General features: G+C 45.0%; 1 protein-coding gene across 1 annotated transcript in view; it reads left to right on the forward strand.

The window, feature by feature from the left end:
- SLC4A2 (solute carrier family 4 member 2) overlaps positions 1-18,216 on the forward strand; it is a gene marked incomplete in the record, with an annotated part of 556,511 nt that overhangs the window by 420,858 nt on the left and 117,437 nt on the right. The window contains 3 exon segments of the mRNA XM_053713254.1: positions 13,725-13,873; positions 14,300-14,494; positions 14,680-14,907. Coding sequence (XP_053569229.1) covers positions 13,725-13,873; positions 14,300-14,494; positions 14,680-14,907 — 572 coding nt within the window.

Below are 18,216 nucleotides of genomic sequence, written 5' to 3' on the forward strand. Positions count from 1 at the left end.
CCGTCTGGATACGGATGGACTTGTTTTGGGGAGTGTGGATGGAGTAGTCCCTGTGGCTACTGGACTTACCAACCCTTGACTTACTGCACTCCTGGCCTCATGGGGAGAGGGGGCAACAACCGATGAGCGAATTCAGATGTGTGCAGCCGTTCATGGAACAGCACCCCACTCCCACCTTCTCAACAGGGAGCAGTCAGCCTCCCAAGTGGACCCACCACAGTTTTGGGAAATGTGTCGACAGGACGGATCAGATCGATGGGTTCTTAAGAGATTTTGAGATCCAGTGTTGAAGATACCGTGTGCCACCCCAGGACTGGGTTTTGAGACTAAGCCCTTTGTTATCCGGGAAGGCTAAAAGGACTTTGCAGTCCATCCCTGGCAAAGATGGGGATGGTTATGGCCATGTGAAGGCTATGATCTTGGTGCATTATGCCCTCACCCCAAAAGCTTACAGGGGCAAGTTCAGGACTGAGACAAAGTTACCCTAAGAGTCCTACGTGGAATTTGGGGCTCGCGTGGACTTGCATGGGACTCAGTGGGTGGAGGGATGTGGGGTCAATAAATACCACACTCTGCTGGACTTATTGTTCCAAGAACAACTTTTCCAGCTGTGCCCCTCTTACTTGAGGGCATGGGTTTTTGACCGTAAACCTAAAACCCATGTGGAAGCTGCTAAGCTGGGGGATGAGTTTGTGGTTAGTCTGGCAGTAATTCACAAAAAATTGACTCCTAAACATGTGGCTATGCCAGCTAAAGGTATTACAAATACCGCTCTGTGGGCACCCAAGCCAGCTGAAGCGGGTGCCCCCAAAGCTGCAGAATTTAAGCACCAGCGGCGGTATTACCATTGCAACAAAGTGGGTCACATCTGTCCAGATCGGGACAACTACAGGGTACCAACGTCAGGGGCAACGCACTCCAGCTGCGAGGCCAGTCGCCCGTGTGCGGCTGGCACACACAGAGGAACCAAGTGCAACCGTGGCACCAACCCTGAGGGAGGCAGCGGCGGAAAGATCTGTACTTGGCCCTCGGGGCCCCACAGCAGAGACGGAAGGGCATCAGGTTGCACCAGTCAGGATGCAGCCCAACGGCATGAGACTTCGGGCTTCTGAGTCTGCCTCTGCCAAGGGGTCAGACTGGTTCTTATGGCACCATGGGCTTCTTTATAGGGAGCAGACAGATGTGGGTCTAGATAGAGCCATTTCAGCGGGTAGCTATAGATTTAGTGGGACCCCTTATGATTCCCAGTTGGTCGGGCAAACGCTATATCCTCACGGTGTTGGATTTTGCCACCCGGTATCCTGAGGCTGTAGCGCTTGCCTCCGTAGATGCTAAGGCAGTGGCTAATGCACTGTTAGGGATTTTTACTAAAGTAGGTTTCCCTAGTGAGATCCTAACTGACCAAGGGCCGCAATTCATGAGTGAATTGCTACAGTGTCTCTGGGAGGCGTGCATGGTGAAGCATCAGCGCACGACCCCTTACCACCCCCAAACTAACAGGTTGTGTGAGCGGTTCAATGGTACCCTGAAGCAGATGCTGCAAGCTTTTATGGAGGCTGAAGGGAAGGACTGGGAGATTCACCCCTGTTCTCGTACCGAGAGGTACCGCAGGAATCTACCGGTGTGACAGACCCCTCTGTCAGTACTGGAAGGGTTAACTTTGTTCAGCTTTGAGAAACTATTTTCTAAAGACAGGTGTCCTGGCAGCAGTTATTGTTTACTGTAATTAAGTTTAAGTGATAAGCGTTCACATTGTTTAATCACCTCCAGAGTTCAGACTGCCAGGTGTGAAAAAGGACTCCATTGTTTTCTTGTGTTTAATTGTTTATCTGGTTAAGTAATGTAATTCTATTGTATCCTGTAAAAGGGCGTCTTCCCTCTATCTAATCTCTTCCAACCCCCCATCTGGTCTCCTAGGGGAGTTCTGCATAAATACTGGGCATATAGCCCTCAATAAAGACATCATTCTGTTTTACCCTCAAGATGGAGCTTGGTCTCATGTTTGGGGGGAATTAACTGGATCCGTGTGTTGCTGATCCCGTATTCAGGGCATCTTTCATCAGGTATTAACCCTTGATATCCGGGTTATACCATCACAACTGGTGGCAAGCGACGGGATGATCCTCATTGCCCAGAAGAGCAACTACACATCCAGACCTAATGGGAGTACCGTATGAAAGGCTGAAAAGAGCTACCCTTAAAGACCTGCTAGAACAACGGGGCCGACAAGCCAGTAACCTCAGGAAGAGGGAGATTATTACAATACTGACCGAGATGGACGGAGTACCAGGGACCAAAGGAACCAATGGGCCCAGCATATCAGACAGAACCACAGAAGAAGCAAGCTTTGACCGGGCGGTTAAAATAAGACTGGCACATTATGGCCCCAACCCGACTACAGAAATTATCGACCGGGTCATAGCCGCTGTGGAGGCCAACCTACTTCGCCAAAGCAGAGCTGCAGCAGCTCAAGTCACAGCAACCCCAGTGGAAAAGAGAAAAGTACATTTTGCAGCTTTTAAAAACTTCCTGGAAACAGAAGGAGAGATTGATGGGTACCTTGCGGATTTTGAGAGGCAATGTGCCCTACACAAGGTACCCGCAGAGGACTGGGTCATGATATTATCCGGAAAATTATCCGGCCGGGCCAGCGAGGCTTTTGGGGCCATTCCAGATGAGGAAGTCGGGGATTATAATGCTGTAAAAGAGGCTCTGCTCTCCAGGTATGCGATTACACCGGAGGCATACATGAGACGGTTCAGAGACACTGTTAAACTAGCTGGAGATTCCTACGTCGAGTGGGCATGTAAGGTGCACCGCACAGCAGCTCACTGGATGGCAGGGTGCCAAGCCGTATCCAGGGAAGAGGTGCTGCAGCTATTCCTGTTGGAACATTGCTTCGACAAGTTATCCGCAGGAGTTAAAGAGTGGGTTCGGGACTGTAAACCCTCCACCCTGCATGAAGCTGCTCGCCTGGCAGATGAGTATACGGATGCCCGCAAACTGGACACTGCTACCACTAAGATCCCTGCCAGAGTGGAGTACAGACCCCCAGTCAACCCAGCAGCTACCAGTTGCCAACCCCCGGCGCACCGCTCTACCACACGGCCTCCAGCCACGAACTATCCTGAGACAGCCCGGTTCAACTCACAGGACTACTCACAGCCTATTCGGTGCTTTGGATGTAAGCAACTTGGGCACAAAAGACCAGAGTGTCCCCCTAAACACAGCGAACCAAGCACAGCCCTGGAGAAGACCCACCGGCAGAAACCCACGTAACCCCCAGCCTGCGGCCCACTGCTTAGAGGAGGAAGAATGCTGGGGCATCCTACATGAAGCAGACCCCGTGCAAGCTGCCCACCGGGATAACCGGCAACTGGTTAAAGTGAATGGGAAGGAGGTCAGTGGTATACGGGATACTGGTGCTACCATGAACTTGCTCCAAAAGAACTTGGTGTCTGAGAACCAGCACACCGGAGACACTGTGGCTGTGAGGGTAGCAGGGGGCGCTGTGTTTCGCCTACCTGTTGCCCGGGTACATTTGGATTGGGGAGTGGGCGCTAGACATGTGAATGTGGGGGTCATGAAGGACTTGCCAGCTGATGTTCTCCTTGGAAATAACTTGGCCCCCCTTGTTTCTGCCTACGCTCCCATGGGTCCCGCCGATGTTAACCCTGTGACTACCCGTGCCCAGATCCGTGCCGCAGAGACTGACCCACCTGCTGCTGAGCCCCAGGATGCTGAGCTCGGTAAATCACTAACAATGCGCTGATGAAGGAGAAGAGTCAAGTAGAGGATGAAATGGTCACGTTAAACAATCACATAACAGTGCTAGCGGGAGAGAAGAGGAGCGCAGAGGAAAAAACGTGTTTAGAACGGGAATCTCTGCTAGACAAGCTGCACCAATAGACCGCAGAAAACACCAGCTTCAGAGTGGAACATGAAACATTAAAGACAAACTTAGCGACACTGGAGGAGAAGCTGACGCTGGCTCATAGTGAGGTGCAGCAACTCAAGGGCAACCTACGTCAGTATGAAGAGCAGGTACAAAAAACTTGTAAAAAAGCCAATGAGATTTTGAAGGACTGTTTAGTCCTAGTCTGGGCACTGAAGAAGTTGAACCCTTATTTATACGGACAGGAATTCTCTCTCATAACGGGAATGCAGATAGATTATCCCGGCAAACTGACATGCCTACCACCTCCTAGTCCGGTCATCCCCAAGTTGACCCGTCAAAGGGTCAAGCCGGGTTTGCCGGAGTGTCCCACCAGGAGGGAGCCGTGTGACAGACCCCTCTGTCAGTACTGGAAGGGTTAACTTTGTTCAAGTTTCCTGGCAGCAGCTATTGTTTACTGTAATTAAGTTTAAGTGATAAGCGTTCACATTGTTTAATCACCTCCAGAGTTCAGACTGCCAGGTGTGAAAAAGGACTCCATTGTTTTCTTGTGTTTAATTGTTTATCTGGTTAAGTAATGCAATTCTTATGTATCCTGTAAAAGGGCGTCTTCCCTCTATCTAATCTCTTCCAACCCCCCATCTGGTCTCCTAGGGGAGTTCTGCATAAATACTGGGCATATAGCCCTCAATAAAGACATCATTCTGTTTTACCTTCAAGATGGAGCTTGGTCTCATGTTTGGGGGGAATTAACTGGATTTGTGTGTTGCTGATCCCGTATTCAGGGCATCTTTCATCAGGTATTAACCCTTGATATCCGGGTTATACCATAACAACTGGGTTCTCTCCCTTTGAGCTGCTATATGGGGGCAGGGCCTCTCGACTTATTCCATGAGGGATGGGAAGTTGAGACTACCACTACTGATGTGTCTGTGATCCAGTATGTGGTAGATCTCAGAGACCGGTTGGCACAGGCTAATCTCAGGGAGGCTCAGACCAAGCAGAAAGCTTGGTATGACAAGCATGCCGTAGCCGGACATTCATCCCAAGTGCTTGTTCTAAAACCCACTTGGCAGAACAAACCAATGGTGGCCTGGTCTGGACCGTACCCAGTCTTCAGAGCGTTGAATGAGTGCAACTTTGTTGTACAGTTAGATAGCGAGACAGGAAGGACAGGGACCTATCACATAAGTATGCTTAAAGGGACACTGAACCAAAAAAAATTATTTCGTGATTCAGATAGAGCATGTAATTTTAAGCAACTTTCTAATTTCCTCTTATCATCAATTTTTCTTCGTTCTCTTGCTATCTTTATTTGAAGGCATCTAAGCTTTCTTTTGGTTCAAAACTCTGGACAGCACTTTTTTATTGGTGGATGAATGTATCCACCAATCAGCAAGAACAACCCAGGTTGTTCACCAAAAATGGGCCGGCATCTAAACTTACATTCTTGCATTTCAAATAAAGATACCAAGAGAATTAAGAACATTTGATAATAGGAGTAAATTAGAAAGTTGCTTAAAATGTCATGCTCTATCTGAATCATTAAATAAAAAATGTGGGTTCAGTGTCCCTTTAAGGAGTATTTTGCACCAAGTGTGGCATCAGTGATGGCTATCTGTAGCCCACCGATGTGGGACCCGGTGAGCAATGCTCTACCTAAACTCCTAGGGGAAGCTACGCAGGGGGGCACTTTGGCCCAGGTAGAGATAGGGACCCAGCTTAGTGTGCAGCAGCATATGCAAGTGCAGGCTATGTTAAAACAGTATAGGGCTCTGTTCACGGACAAGCCAGGCAGGACGCATATTACCGATCACCCAGTAGAGACTGGTGATCAGAAACCTCTACATAAGTGTGCCTATCAAGTATCCACAGAGGTGAAAGGCAATATAGAGAGGGAAGTAGAGGAGATGCTGGCCTTAGGGGTAATTAGACTATCTTAGAGTCCTTGGGCTAGCCCGGTAGTCCTGGTACCTAAGAGGGATGGAACCACAGGTTTCTGTGTGGACTATCGGCAGCTCAATGCTCAGACAGTGTCAGATGTCTACCCCATGCCCCGCATGGATGAGCTGCTGGATGAGATTGCGGGGGCAAGGTATCTGACTACTATGGATCTGAGCAAAGGCTACTGACAGATTCCGCTGACCACAGAGGCTATGGAGAAGTCAGCATTCATCACTCCAAGTGGCCTTTATCAATTTGTGGTGATGCCATTTGGAATGAGGAACACCTGGTCAATCGCTTACTAGAGGGGATGCAGGGGTATGCCCGGGCATACTTGGATGACATTGGGGTGTTTAGTAGTTTGTGGGAGACCCATTTAGTACATTTTGCTGCGGTGCTTAAATGGATCCAAAAAGCAGGACTGACCCTAAAACCAACCAAGTGTCAAGTGGGTATGGCAGAGGTATTGTACCTAGGACACCGGGTGGGGGGCGGGCACCTGAAGCCAAAACCAGCTAATGTGGAAGCCCTCATTCAGTGGCCAGTGCCCAAAACAAAAAAGCAAGTTATGGCTTTTCTAGGCATCACAGGGTATTACAGGAAATTTGTGCCCCAGTATAGTGCCCTGGCCAAACCGCTGACAGATTTTGACCCAAAAGCGACGCCCCAGTCTGGTAGCCTGGTCTCCCACCTGTGAAAACTCCTTTGAGGCGCTGAAGACCGCGCTGGCTAGCGTTCCAATTCTAGCCACACCGGACTACAGCAAGCAATTCTTGGTGCAGACCGATGCCTCGGACTACGGCATAGGGGCTGTGCTCAGCCAGGTGGGGGAGGAGGGGAGTGAACACCCCGTGGTGCTACCCAGAGACGTGACTTATGCAACTGTTTAGAAGGAATGTCTGGCCATGGTGTGGGCGCTACACAAACTGCAGCCCTATATATACGGCCGGACCTTCACCATGATCAGAGATTACAACCCCCTGAGCTGGCTGAAAAGGGTCTCTGGGGAGATTGGTAAATTGCTGCTCTGGAGTTTTAATTCTTGTAATGCCAATTTTTCTATTCAGCACAAAAAAAGGCAGTGAGCATGGAAATGCGGATGGACTTCCAGACAGGCCAGCCTCAATGAGCTTGTTGCCCTTATCTTAGGGGAGGGGAGTGTGAAGAAAGAGTGGGTGCCCAGGCTGACTGATGGGGGGTTGGGCCCACCTGGTTACCCTTATTCTGTGTTTTGGGGCTGCCTCTCATGCATGTATGTCAATAACTGTGTACAAAGAAAGATTTCCACAGTCTCTGCTTAAAAGACTGATTTACATATCTGAGCAGGTTGCTTCAAAGCAGAGAGTTAATTACTCATGGCAGTAAATCTTCTAGGGACAAAAGTGGTATCTGGTCCATCTATTACCCTCAGATCTGGCACTTCAAAAGTTCAGATCAAAAGGGTCCAGCTAGCCAGACTGACTACAATCTCAGCAGGTGATCAGGGGTTGGGACTGACAGCTGTTAACAGTGATGCCCCTCTGTGTGCTGGGTTACAATTGGTTGCGTGTTGTGATCTGACAAGAGAGGATGGGCAGTTTTCAAAACCACATTAGGTGGGAAAAACAGAGCGTTATTCCAAGTTGCCTGAACTATCCAGGGGTCGATTAACCAAGAGCTCTCTAAGGGACTATAACAAGACTGTGCAAGAGGACTATTTGTATTTGCCTGGATTCTGACTGCAGCTGATAGAACAGGGTCGTTTTTCTCCTAGCCCCAAAGTGAGTATGTTCTTTCTGTAATTTGTGTAATTCTGTGTGTTTGCCTATAAGAAGAGGGTAAAGGAGGAAAGACGGGAGGAGTGAAGAAGAAGGGAGAGTAAGGGAGGACAGGCGATAGGAAATGATAATGAGTGGAGGCAAGTTGGAGTGAGAATAGTTTCTTACTTATGCCACTATCTAATGGGGACCTTGCCGTGACCCGTGTCCTTGTTTCTGTCTAAAAGAAACATCCTGGTGGAGCAACTGGAATATTGTTGCACTTTTAATGAGCACAAACACTAAGAGCCACTCAGCACATTCTTTTTCCTTTATTTGACATTTATTAGGTCAGGAACCCTCAGATTAAAGCTGTTCTTTGTCATGTGCTCTTTGTATTGCGTTCTAAAGCAGCTGCTTATAGTCAGCCAGCAGCTTGCTGATTGGTTACCTGATCTACCTGGTACCTTCAGGCTCCTTATTTATAAATATTTATATCTGGTGATAGTTTCTACACATGAGCTTAAGATTCCCTCATTACAATAACAAGCTATTGAACTAAAGGCATTACTAGGGTCCCCAAGTGTCATACATTTTCTTTTTGTATTGTTTGTTTTCTGCCATGTGTCGGTTAGCTGTATCTGTTACACATTTTATTTCTCATCTCCGCCTCTAGCTCCCCTGTTTCTGTTTCCTCCCTTCCCTGTGTCTCTCCCACCACATTTATATTTATATTTGTTCACGGCCTCTCTGTCCTTTCCTTTGTCTCTGTCTCCTGTTATCACCTCAGTCCTTTCCTTTGTATCTGTCTCCTGTTATCACCTCAGTCCTTTCCTTTGTATCTGTCTCCTGTTATCACCTCAGTCCTTTCCTTTGTCTCTGTCTCCTGTTATCACCTCTGTTGTTTCCTTTGTCTCTGTCTCCTGTTATCACCTCTGTTGTTTCCTTTGTCTCTGTCTCCTGTTATCACCTCAGTCCTTTCCTTTGTATCGGTCTCCTGTTATCACCTCAGTCCTTTCCTTTGTCTCTGTCTCCTGTTATCACCTCTGTTGTTTCCTTTGTCTCTGTCTCCTGTTATCACCTCTGTTGTTTCCTTTGTCTCTGTCTCCTGTTATCACCTCAGTCCTTTCCTTTGTCTCTGTCTCCTGTTATCACCTCTGTTGTTTCCTTTGTCTCTGTCTCCTGTTATCACCTCTGTTGTTTCCTTTGTCTCTGTCTCCTGTTATCACCTCAGTCCTTTCCTTTGTATCTGTCTCCTGTTATCACCTCTGTTGTTTCCTTTGTATCTGTCTCCTGTTATCACCTCTGTTGTTTCCTTTGTCTCTGTCTCCTGTTATCACCTCAGTCCTTTCCTTTGTATCTGTCTCCTGTTATCACCTCTGTTGTTTCCTTTGTCTCTGTCTCCTGTTATCACCTCAGTCCTTTCCTTTGTCTCTGTCTCCTGTTATCACCTCTGTTGTTTCCTTTGTCTCTGTCTCCTGTTATCACCTCAGTCCTTTCCTTTGTCTCTGTCTCCTGTTATCACCTCTGTTGTTTCCTTTGTCTCTGTCTCCTGTTATCACCTCTGTTGTTTCCTTTGTCTCTGTCTCCTGTTATCACCTCAGTCCTTTCCTTTGTCTCTGTCTCCTGTTATCACCTCTGTTGTTTCCTTTGTCTCTGTCTCCTGTTATCACCTCTGTTGTTTCCTTTGTCTCTGTCTCCTGTTATCACCTCTGTTGTTTCCTTTGTCTCTGTCTCCTGTTATCACCTCAGTCCTTTCCTTTGTCTCTGTCTCCTGTTATCACCTCTGTTGTTTCCTTTGTCTCTGTCTCCTGTTATCACCTCTGTTGTTTCCTTTGTCTCTGTCTCCTGTTATCACCTCTGTTGTTTCCTTTGTCTCTGTCTCCTGTTATCACCTCAGTCCTTTCCTTTGTATCTGTCTCCTGTTATCACCTCTGTTGTTTCCTTTGTCTCTGTCTCCTGTTATCACCTCTGTTGTTTCCTTTGTCTCTGTCTCCTGTTATCACCTCAGTCCTTTCCTTTGTCTCTGTCTCCTGTTATCACCTCTGTTGTTTCCTTTGTCTCTGTCTCCTGTTATCACCTCTGTTGTTTCCTTTGTCTCTGTCTCCTGTTATCACCTCTGTTGTTTCCTTTGTCTCTGTCTCCTGTTATCACCTCAGTCCTTTCCTTTGTATCTGTCTCCTGTTATCACCTCTGTTGTTTCCTTTGTCTCTGTCTCCTGTTATCACCTCTGTTGTTTCCTTTGTCTCTGTCTCCTGTTATCACCTCTGTCCTTTCCTTTGTCTCTGTCTCCTTTTATCACCTCAGTCCTTTCCTTTGTCTCTGTCTCCTGTTATCACCTCTGTTGTTTCCTTTGTCTCTGTCTCCTGTTATCACCTCAGTCCTTTCCTTTGTCTCTGTCTCCTGTTATCACCTCTGTTGTTTCCTTTGTATCTGTCTCCTGTTATCACCTCTGTTGTTTCCTTTGTATCTGTCTCCTGTTATCACCTCAGTCCTTTCCTTTGTCTCTGTCTCCTGTTATCACCTCAGTCCTTTCCTTTGTCTCTGTCTCCTGTTATCACCTCTGTTGTTTCCTTTGTCTCTGTCTCCTGTTATCACCTCTGTTGTTTCCTTTGTCTCTGTCTCCTGTTATCACCTCAGTCCTTTCCTTTGTCTCTGTCTCCTGTTATCACCTCTGTTGTTTCCTTTGTCTCTGTCTCCTGTTATCACCTCTGTTGTTTCCTTTGTCTCTGTCTCCTGTTATCACCTCTGTTGTTTCCTTTGTCTCTGTCTCCTGTTATCACCTCTGTCCTTTACTTTGTCTCTGTCTCCTGTTATCACCTCAGTCCTTTCCTTTGTCTCTGTCTCCTGTTATCACCTCTGTTGTTTCCTTTGTCTCTGTCTCCTGTTATCACCTCAGTCCTTTCCTTTGTCTCTGTCTCCTGTTATCACCTCTGTGTTGTTTCCTTTGTCTCTGTCTCCTGTTATCACCTCTGTTGTTTCCTTTGTCTCTGTCTCCTGTTATCACCTCAGTCCTTTCCTTTGTCTCTGTCTCCTGTTATCACCTCTGTTGTTTCCTTTGTCTCTGTCTCCTGTTATCACCTCTGTTGTTTCCTTTGTCTCTGTCTCCTGTTATCACCTCAGTCCTTTCCTTTGTCTCTGTCTCCTGTTATCACCTCTGTTGTTTCCTTTGTCTCTGTCTCCTGTTATCACCTCTGTTGTTTCCTTTGTCTCTGTCTCCTGTTATCACCTCTGTTGTTTCCTTTGTCTCTGTCTCCTGTTATCACCTCAGTCCTTTCCTTTGTCTCTGTCTCCTGTTATCACCTCTGTTGTTTCCTTTGTCTCTGTCTCCTGTTATCACCTCTGTTGTTTCCTTTGTCTCTGTCTCCTGTTATCACCTCTGTTGTTTCCTTTGTCTCTGTCTCCTGTTATCACCTCAGTCCTTTCCTTTGTATCTGTCTCCTGTTATCACCTCTGTTGTTTCCTTTGTCTCTGTCTCCTGTTATCACCTCTGTTGTTTCCTTTGTCTCTGTCTCCTGTTATCACCTCAGTCCTTTCCTTTTTCTCTGTCTCCTGTTATCACCTCTGTTGTTTCCTTTGTCTCTGTCTCCTGTTATCACCTCTGTTGTTTCCTTTGTCTCTGTCTCCTGTTATCACCTCTGTTGTTTCCTTTGTCTCTGTCTCCTGTTATCACCTCAGTCCTTTCCTTTGTATCTGTCTCCTGTTATCACCTCTGTTGTTTCCTTTGTCTCTGTCTCCTGTTATCACCTCTGTTGTTTCCTTTGTCTCTGTCTCCTGTTATCACCTCTGTCCTTTCCTTTGTCTCTGTCTCCTTTTATCACCTCAGTCCTTTCCTTTGTCTCTGTCTCCTGTTATCACCTCTGTTGTTTCCTTTGTCTCTGTCTCCTGTTATCACCTCAGTCCTTTCCTTTGTCTCTGTCTCCTGTTATCACCTCTGTTGTTTCCTTTGTATCTGTCTCCTGTTATCACCTCTGTTGTTTCCTTTGTATCTGTCTCCTGTTATCACCTCAGTCCTTTCCTTTGTCTCTGTCTCCTGTTATCACCTCAGTCCTTTCCTTTGTCTCTGTCTCCTGTTATCACCTCTGTTGTTTCCTTTGTCTCTGTCTCCTGTTATCACCTCTGTTGTTTCCTTTGTCTCTGTCTCCTGTTATCACCTCAGTCCTTTCCTTTGTCTCTGTCTCCTGTTATCACCTCTGTTGTTTCCTTTGTCTCTGTCTCCTGTTATCACCTCTGTTGTTTCCTTTGTCTCTGTCTCCTGTTATCACCTCTGTTGTTTCCTTTGTCTCTGTCTCCTGTTATCACCTCTGTCCTTTCCTTTGTCTCTGTCTCCTGTTATCACCTCAGTCCTTTCCTTTGTCTCTGTCTCCTGTTATCACCTCTGTTGTTTCCTTTGTCTCTGTCTCCTGTTATCACCTCTGTGTTGTTTCCTTTGTCTCTGTCTCCTGTTATCACCTCAGTCCTTTCCTTTGTCTCTGTCTCCTGTTATCACCTCTGTTGTTTCCTTTGTCTCTGTCTCCTGTTATCACCTCGGTCCTTTCCTTTGTCTCTGTCCCTTTTATCACCTCTGTTGTTTCCTTTGTCTCTGTCTCCTGTTATCACCTCTGTTGTTTCCTTTGTCTCTGTCTCCTGTTATCACCTCAGTCCTTTCCTTTGTATCTGTCTCCTGTTATCACCTCTGTTGTTTCCTTTGTCTCTGTCTCCTGTTATCACCTCAGTCCTTTCCTTTGTCTCTGTCTCCTGTTATCACCTCAGTCCTTTCCTTTTTCTCTGTCTCCTGTTATCACCTCTGTTGTTTCCTTTGTCTCTGTCTCCTGTTATCACCTATGTTGTTTCCTTTGTCTCTGTCTCCTGTTATCACCTCTGTTGTTTCCTTTGTCTCTGTCTCCTGTTATCACCTCAGTCCTTTCATTTGTCTCTGTCTCCTGTTATCACCTCTGTTGTTTCCTTTGTCTCTGTCTCCTGTTATCACCTCTGTTGTTTCCTTTGTCTCTGTCTCCTGTTATCACCTCTGTTGTTTCCTTTGTCTCTGTCTCCTGTTATCACCTCTGTTGTTTCCTTTGTCTCTGTCTCCTGTTATCACCTCAGTCCTTTCCTTTGTATCTGTCTCCTGTTATCACCTCTGTTGTTTCCTTTGTCTCTGTCTCCTGTTATCACCTCAGTCCTTTCCTTTGTCTCTGTCTCCTGTTATCACCTCTGTTGTTTCCTTTGTCTCTGTCTCCTGTTATCACCTCTGTTGTTTCCTTTGTCTCTGTCTCCTGTTATCACCTCTGTTGTTTCCTTTGTATCTGTCTCCTGTTATCACCTCTGTTGTGTTTCCTTTGTCTCTGTCTCCTGTTATCACCTCTGTCCTTTCCTTTGTATCTGTCTCCTGTTATCACCTCTGTTGTTTCCTTTGTATCTGTCTCCTGTTATCACCTCTGTTGTTTCCTTTGTATCTGTCTCCTGTTATCACCTCTGTTGTTTCCTTTGTCTCTGTCTCCTGTTATCACCTCTGTCCTTTCCTTTGTATCGGTCTCCTGTTATCACCTCAGTCCTTTCCTTTGTATCTGTCTCCTGTTATCACCTCTGTTGTTTCCTTTGTCTCTGTCTCCTGTTATCACCTCTGTTGTTTCCTTTGTCTCTGTCTCCTGTGATCACCTCTGTTGTTTCCTTTGTCTCTGTCTCCTGTGATCACCTCTGTTGTTTCCTTTGTCTCTGTCTCCTGTGATCACCTCTGTTGTTTCCTTTGTCTCTGTCTCCTGTGATCACCTCTGTTGTTTCCTTTGTCTCTGTCTCCTGTGATCACCTCTGTCCTTTCCTTTGTCTCTGTCTCCTGTTATCACCTCAGTCCTTTCCTTTGTCTCTGTCTCCTGTTATCTCCGCTGTCTTTTCCTTTGTCTCCTGTTATCCCCTCTGTCTTTTCCTTTGTCTCCAGTTATTACCTCTGTCTTTTCCTTTGTCTCTGGTTATCTGCTCTGTCTTTTTTCCTTTGTCTCCTATTATCCTCTCTGTATTTTCCTTTGTCTCTGTCTCCTATAATCTCCGCTGTCTTTTTCTTTGTCTCCTGTTATCCCCTCTGTCTTTTCCTTTGTCTCTGTCTACTGTTATCTCCTCCGTATTTTCCTTTGTCTCCTGTTATCACCTCTGTCTTTTCCTTTATCTCCTGTCAGGTGAGAAGACTAGGGGTCTCATTGGGGTGTCTGAGCTGATAATCGGCACTTGTTTGCAGGGGGTGATATTTTGCCTCCTTGGGGCACAACCGCTATTGGTGGTAGGATTTTCGGGGCCGCTGCTGGTGTTTGAGGAAGCTTTTTACACGGTGAGGAGCATGGTAAAGCTTGGAGGATTGTAAGGGGCATGCTGGAGTGGGTGTGTTTAACTTGCATGCAGTGCTAGGTTTGGGTGATATTTTTATTTATTTAGTAAAATGTAACAATGTGGTGTGTGTTTTGCAGGGGAAATTTTGGGATTTGTGGGAAATGTTTGTAATGGATATTGTGTGAAAAGTAGGCATGGGTGGCTATCAGGTGCACAAAAGTAGGTAGAAGCGCAATGTAGACCCTTGGTGGTAGAGAGTATGGTGTGCATGGGGAATTACTGGATCATACAAGAAATGACACGGGAGAGAAGAATATCTAGTGTAAGGTTTGCAAGAGCACGTGGCATGTAGGAAGCACCCTGGAGTTTTTCTGATGAATGTTTCCTGGCACACCCACCATCGTCCCATATCTCCTCTTCTTTACAGTTCTGCTCTGCTAATGGATTGGAGTACCTGGTGGGTCGAGTATGGATTGGTGTTTGGCTGATCGTGATAGTAGTGAGTATGGTGGCCTTTGAGGGGAGCTTCCTGGTACGATTTGTCTCGCGATTCACTCAGGAAATCTTCTCCATCCTCATCTCCCTCATCTTCATCTATGAGACCTTCTACAAGTTATTTAAGGTAATGTTCACATGTTAAGATCTAGATGTCCATCCCTGCTTTTTGTACAGCTGTTTCCTACTTCCTCACCCCCTGGTTGTCTATTTCTTTGTATTCTGTTTTTCTTCTAATGTCCTCTTATCCAAAATTGTTGTCCCCTCCCTTCTTTGTGGTCATCTCATGGTCTCTCATACTTGTTGTTTTAGGTCTTTCAAGAACATCCTCTCACAAACTGTAGTTCCCAAAATCTGACAGATAAGGTTCTTGTAAATATGACCGATGTCCCCCTAGACAACAGCACCATCACAGAAGTTCTTGTGACGGTTAAAGGGCAGCCAAACACAGCACTGCTTTCCCTAGTACTAATGGCAGGCACTTTCTTCATTGCATTCTTCCTGCGTAAACTCAAGAACAGCAACTTCTTTCCTGGGCGGGTGAGTTGGCACTAATAGTGGTACAGACAATCACACACACTATATAGATGAAGCACCCACTGTGTGCACCAGTTACAGATCTGTGTAAGCTGTATTTTGTCCTGTGTGTGATGGTTACAGATCTGTGTAAACTGTATTTCCTTTATTAATTCAGGGAGAGTCCACAGCTGCATTCATTGCTTGTGGGAATACAGAACCTGGCCACCAGGAGGCAAAGACACCCCAGCCAAAGGCTTAAATACTTCCCCCTTAAATACTTCCCCCACTTGCCTCATCCCCCAGTCATTCTTTGCCTTTCGTCACAGGAGGTTGGCAGAGAAGTGTACAGAAGATATGGAGTAGTCTCTTCGAGTTGGGACTGGAGTTTTAAGTAGTCTTGTCAGCCTCTCAGTAAAAGCATTGATGAAAGTTAGAGTCTGGAGATGTAGAGAGAGTCTTTCTGCGAAACCATCCAGACTCATATTAACAGCTCCTTAAGCAATCAGCGTTGACGAGTTTCCCTGCCTGCTTTCTTCACTCAAGTCCATGTCAGAAGCACTGCTACAATCTGTCAAACTTGAAGGACTGTGTCGCTGTTCCACGGCATAGATTCCGGTAAGATCGTTTCATTTTTTACCCACATGTTAATGGTAGAAGACAGTGTCTCAGTGGGACTCCTTTATCTTTATGGAATTGAGGGTTAATATCTACTGAGTGGGATTATTGAACAGCGGGGTATTGTTAATCATGTTTGTTATGTGATTTTGTCTGCGTATGTGTAGGAGACATTTTGGAGCTCATAGACTGATACGGAACACTCAGGTTACAGAGCAGCGCAGTTTTACTAAGCTGGCACGCTTTTTTTTAGCAGGGGCAGTCATGCATGAGGCACCATGTGACTTTGAGTAGTCCCGTCATGTTTTTCATTTCTGAATCCAGACCGAGTGGCTGCAGAGAAGAGTTAATTTCTCTACCTGTTTGGGTCATAGGAGGTGGTGAGTGCCCCAGCCATTTGGGGGTTTAAGGTGCCAGTTGCTTCTGTAGCTAGGAATTTTAATTGGAATTATGGATTCTAAGTTTATAGAGGATTCCTCTGATACAGATTTTAATACCTGCGTATGTTGTGAGGAGACCTGGGTAGACCAGCCCGCTCAGTTATGTTCCATATGCCGCAATAGGGTTTTCTCTTCGAACAATGTTGAGATGTTAGAGACCACTGAGCCATCTACCTCTGAGGATTCCTCGTCCCGTGAGATGCGTTCCCTAGAATCTTCTCCTACACATGCAGTTCCCCTATGTACCATTACTCCTTTGTCTGAGGGAGACTTAGAGGCTGGAGTTGAGATTTTCATTCTATCTTTCTGGACTAGGTGACTTTTGGAGTCTTGTCCCGGTACTCTTCGCAGTGTCAGTACACTGTTGGTGACTGGTCCAATAAGAGGAGGGGTTTCCCGTCCTTTTTGGTCCAAGGATTTTTAAGCAGAGCTTATTAGATCTTGTTGTTCAGGGAGAATACACGGTTCTCTCTACCTGGATTTAGGAAGAAGGATTTCTTTTCTTTCTAGAGCAGTCCAGGATAGCCTGGTGGTTATCTGGGAAGTCTATTTAGAGCTGGCTGTGGCTCAACATACAAGCAAACAATGGACACTTATAATGGGGTAAGCCATGTTTGTGATGTTTTTATAAGAGTAATTTGTCTATATATTAGCTTCCGTATATGAAATTGGTTGAGAGACCTAATCATGAACCATCATAAATGGTATTTAGAAGAAATGTTTAAGACTTTTTTTTTTTTTTTTGGTACTGCTTGCCATTCTTTTTGTCAGTTGGCTGTTAGTAAATTAATTGAGACCAGTTGCAAATAGAAGCAAATACAGTTTTTTTCTTTAGATACACTAGTTTAGATTTAATTAAGGTTGACGAGAAAAGAATCAGCTTAATATAACGGAAGGAGTAATAACAGTCTAAGGTGAAGGTTGGTTTAGTTATAAAAATATTCTGAGAGGATTTTTATATATTATAACTGTTAGATATTGTCTTAAGACAAACTTTTATCAAAGGACAACTAGCCTGGTCCTGCCTTATACTCTTTTGTTCTAAGAAGTGAAGAATAATTTGGGTTAATATAGTATTTTTTAAGTTAATGGAAAAATATTTGCCTCCAGCACTATGCCTCCCAAAAATAAACCGGGGGATAAGGGCATAAGAAAATCAATAGACAGATCAGTTGAACAGCCTCAGTTAGGACCAGAAGGATCAGCAGACAAGGATTACACAGGTACTGAACCCTAAAATAGAAGGGGTTCCAAGGGAAGTTCAGAAAGACATACAAACGCTATCATCAGAAATTAAACATTTTCAACAAAGATTAGGAGAAACCGAACAAAGGATTTCAGATCTAGAAGATTCTCAAATAAATATCCTTGACAGAATAAATATATTAGAACAACAAAATAGTAGTCTTTTACTTAAAGTAGAAGACATGGAAAATAGATCAAGGAGAAAAAATCTTAGAGTATTAGGAATTCCAGAATCAGTCAAGACAACAGAACTGGAAGGGTTTTTTGATTCCCAACTACCGGGCCTGTTAGGCCTCAAGGTAGAAATGGGCAGTTTTGAAATTGAGAGAGTACATAGAATAAACATAAAAACATAGAGATAAACCTAGACCGGTTATTGCAAACTTTGTAAGCTTTAAAGACAAAACTACAATTTTTAGGGCATTTAAACAATTGAATAATGTGCTCTTAAAAACTAATAAACTGTAAGGAACACGGATTAGTCTTAAAGAGGAGGAGGGATATTGAATGTAGACATTAAGATTCCTTTTTCACACTAAGAAACACTATTTAGGTAGTTTGTATTACAGAGATGCTGGCAATTATCTATATAAATCACTATTATAAGTGAAAAGGTTTTTTGTTTGTTTTTCACTGTAAAGAAGATTGGTGTTTAAAATATAGCAATATGGAAATACGTAAAAGTTAAACATTTTGAAGGAAATAAGAAATGAAAGATATTGATATCTAGGGTGTATCACAAGTTAGTTAATATATATTGAATATGAATGAGAATCTTTCCTCCCTTAGGCACACAAATATATATAAATAAAATAGGTTAAAAGAGTTAAGACTGTGTTTTTTGCCTTTTTTTTTTTTAACCCTTCTCTACTCTCCCCCTTCTTTTATGGGAAGAGTCTTAGCTAAATTAGTTAAGAATCGTAAATCTAAGAACCAAATCTTGCAAATAGATACAGAGATGGAAACCATGACAAATTCTAAAGATACTGTAGAAGAGTTTCGTAAATTTTACTAAAAATGATATACATCA

Source organism: Bombina bombina, chromosome 5, assembly GCF_027579735.1.
Source record: "Bombina bombina isolate aBomBom1 chromosome 5, aBomBom1.pri, whole genome shotgun sequence".
Taxonomy (NCBI): Eukaryota; Metazoa; Chordata; class Amphibia; order Anura; family Bombinatoridae; genus Bombina; species Bombina bombina.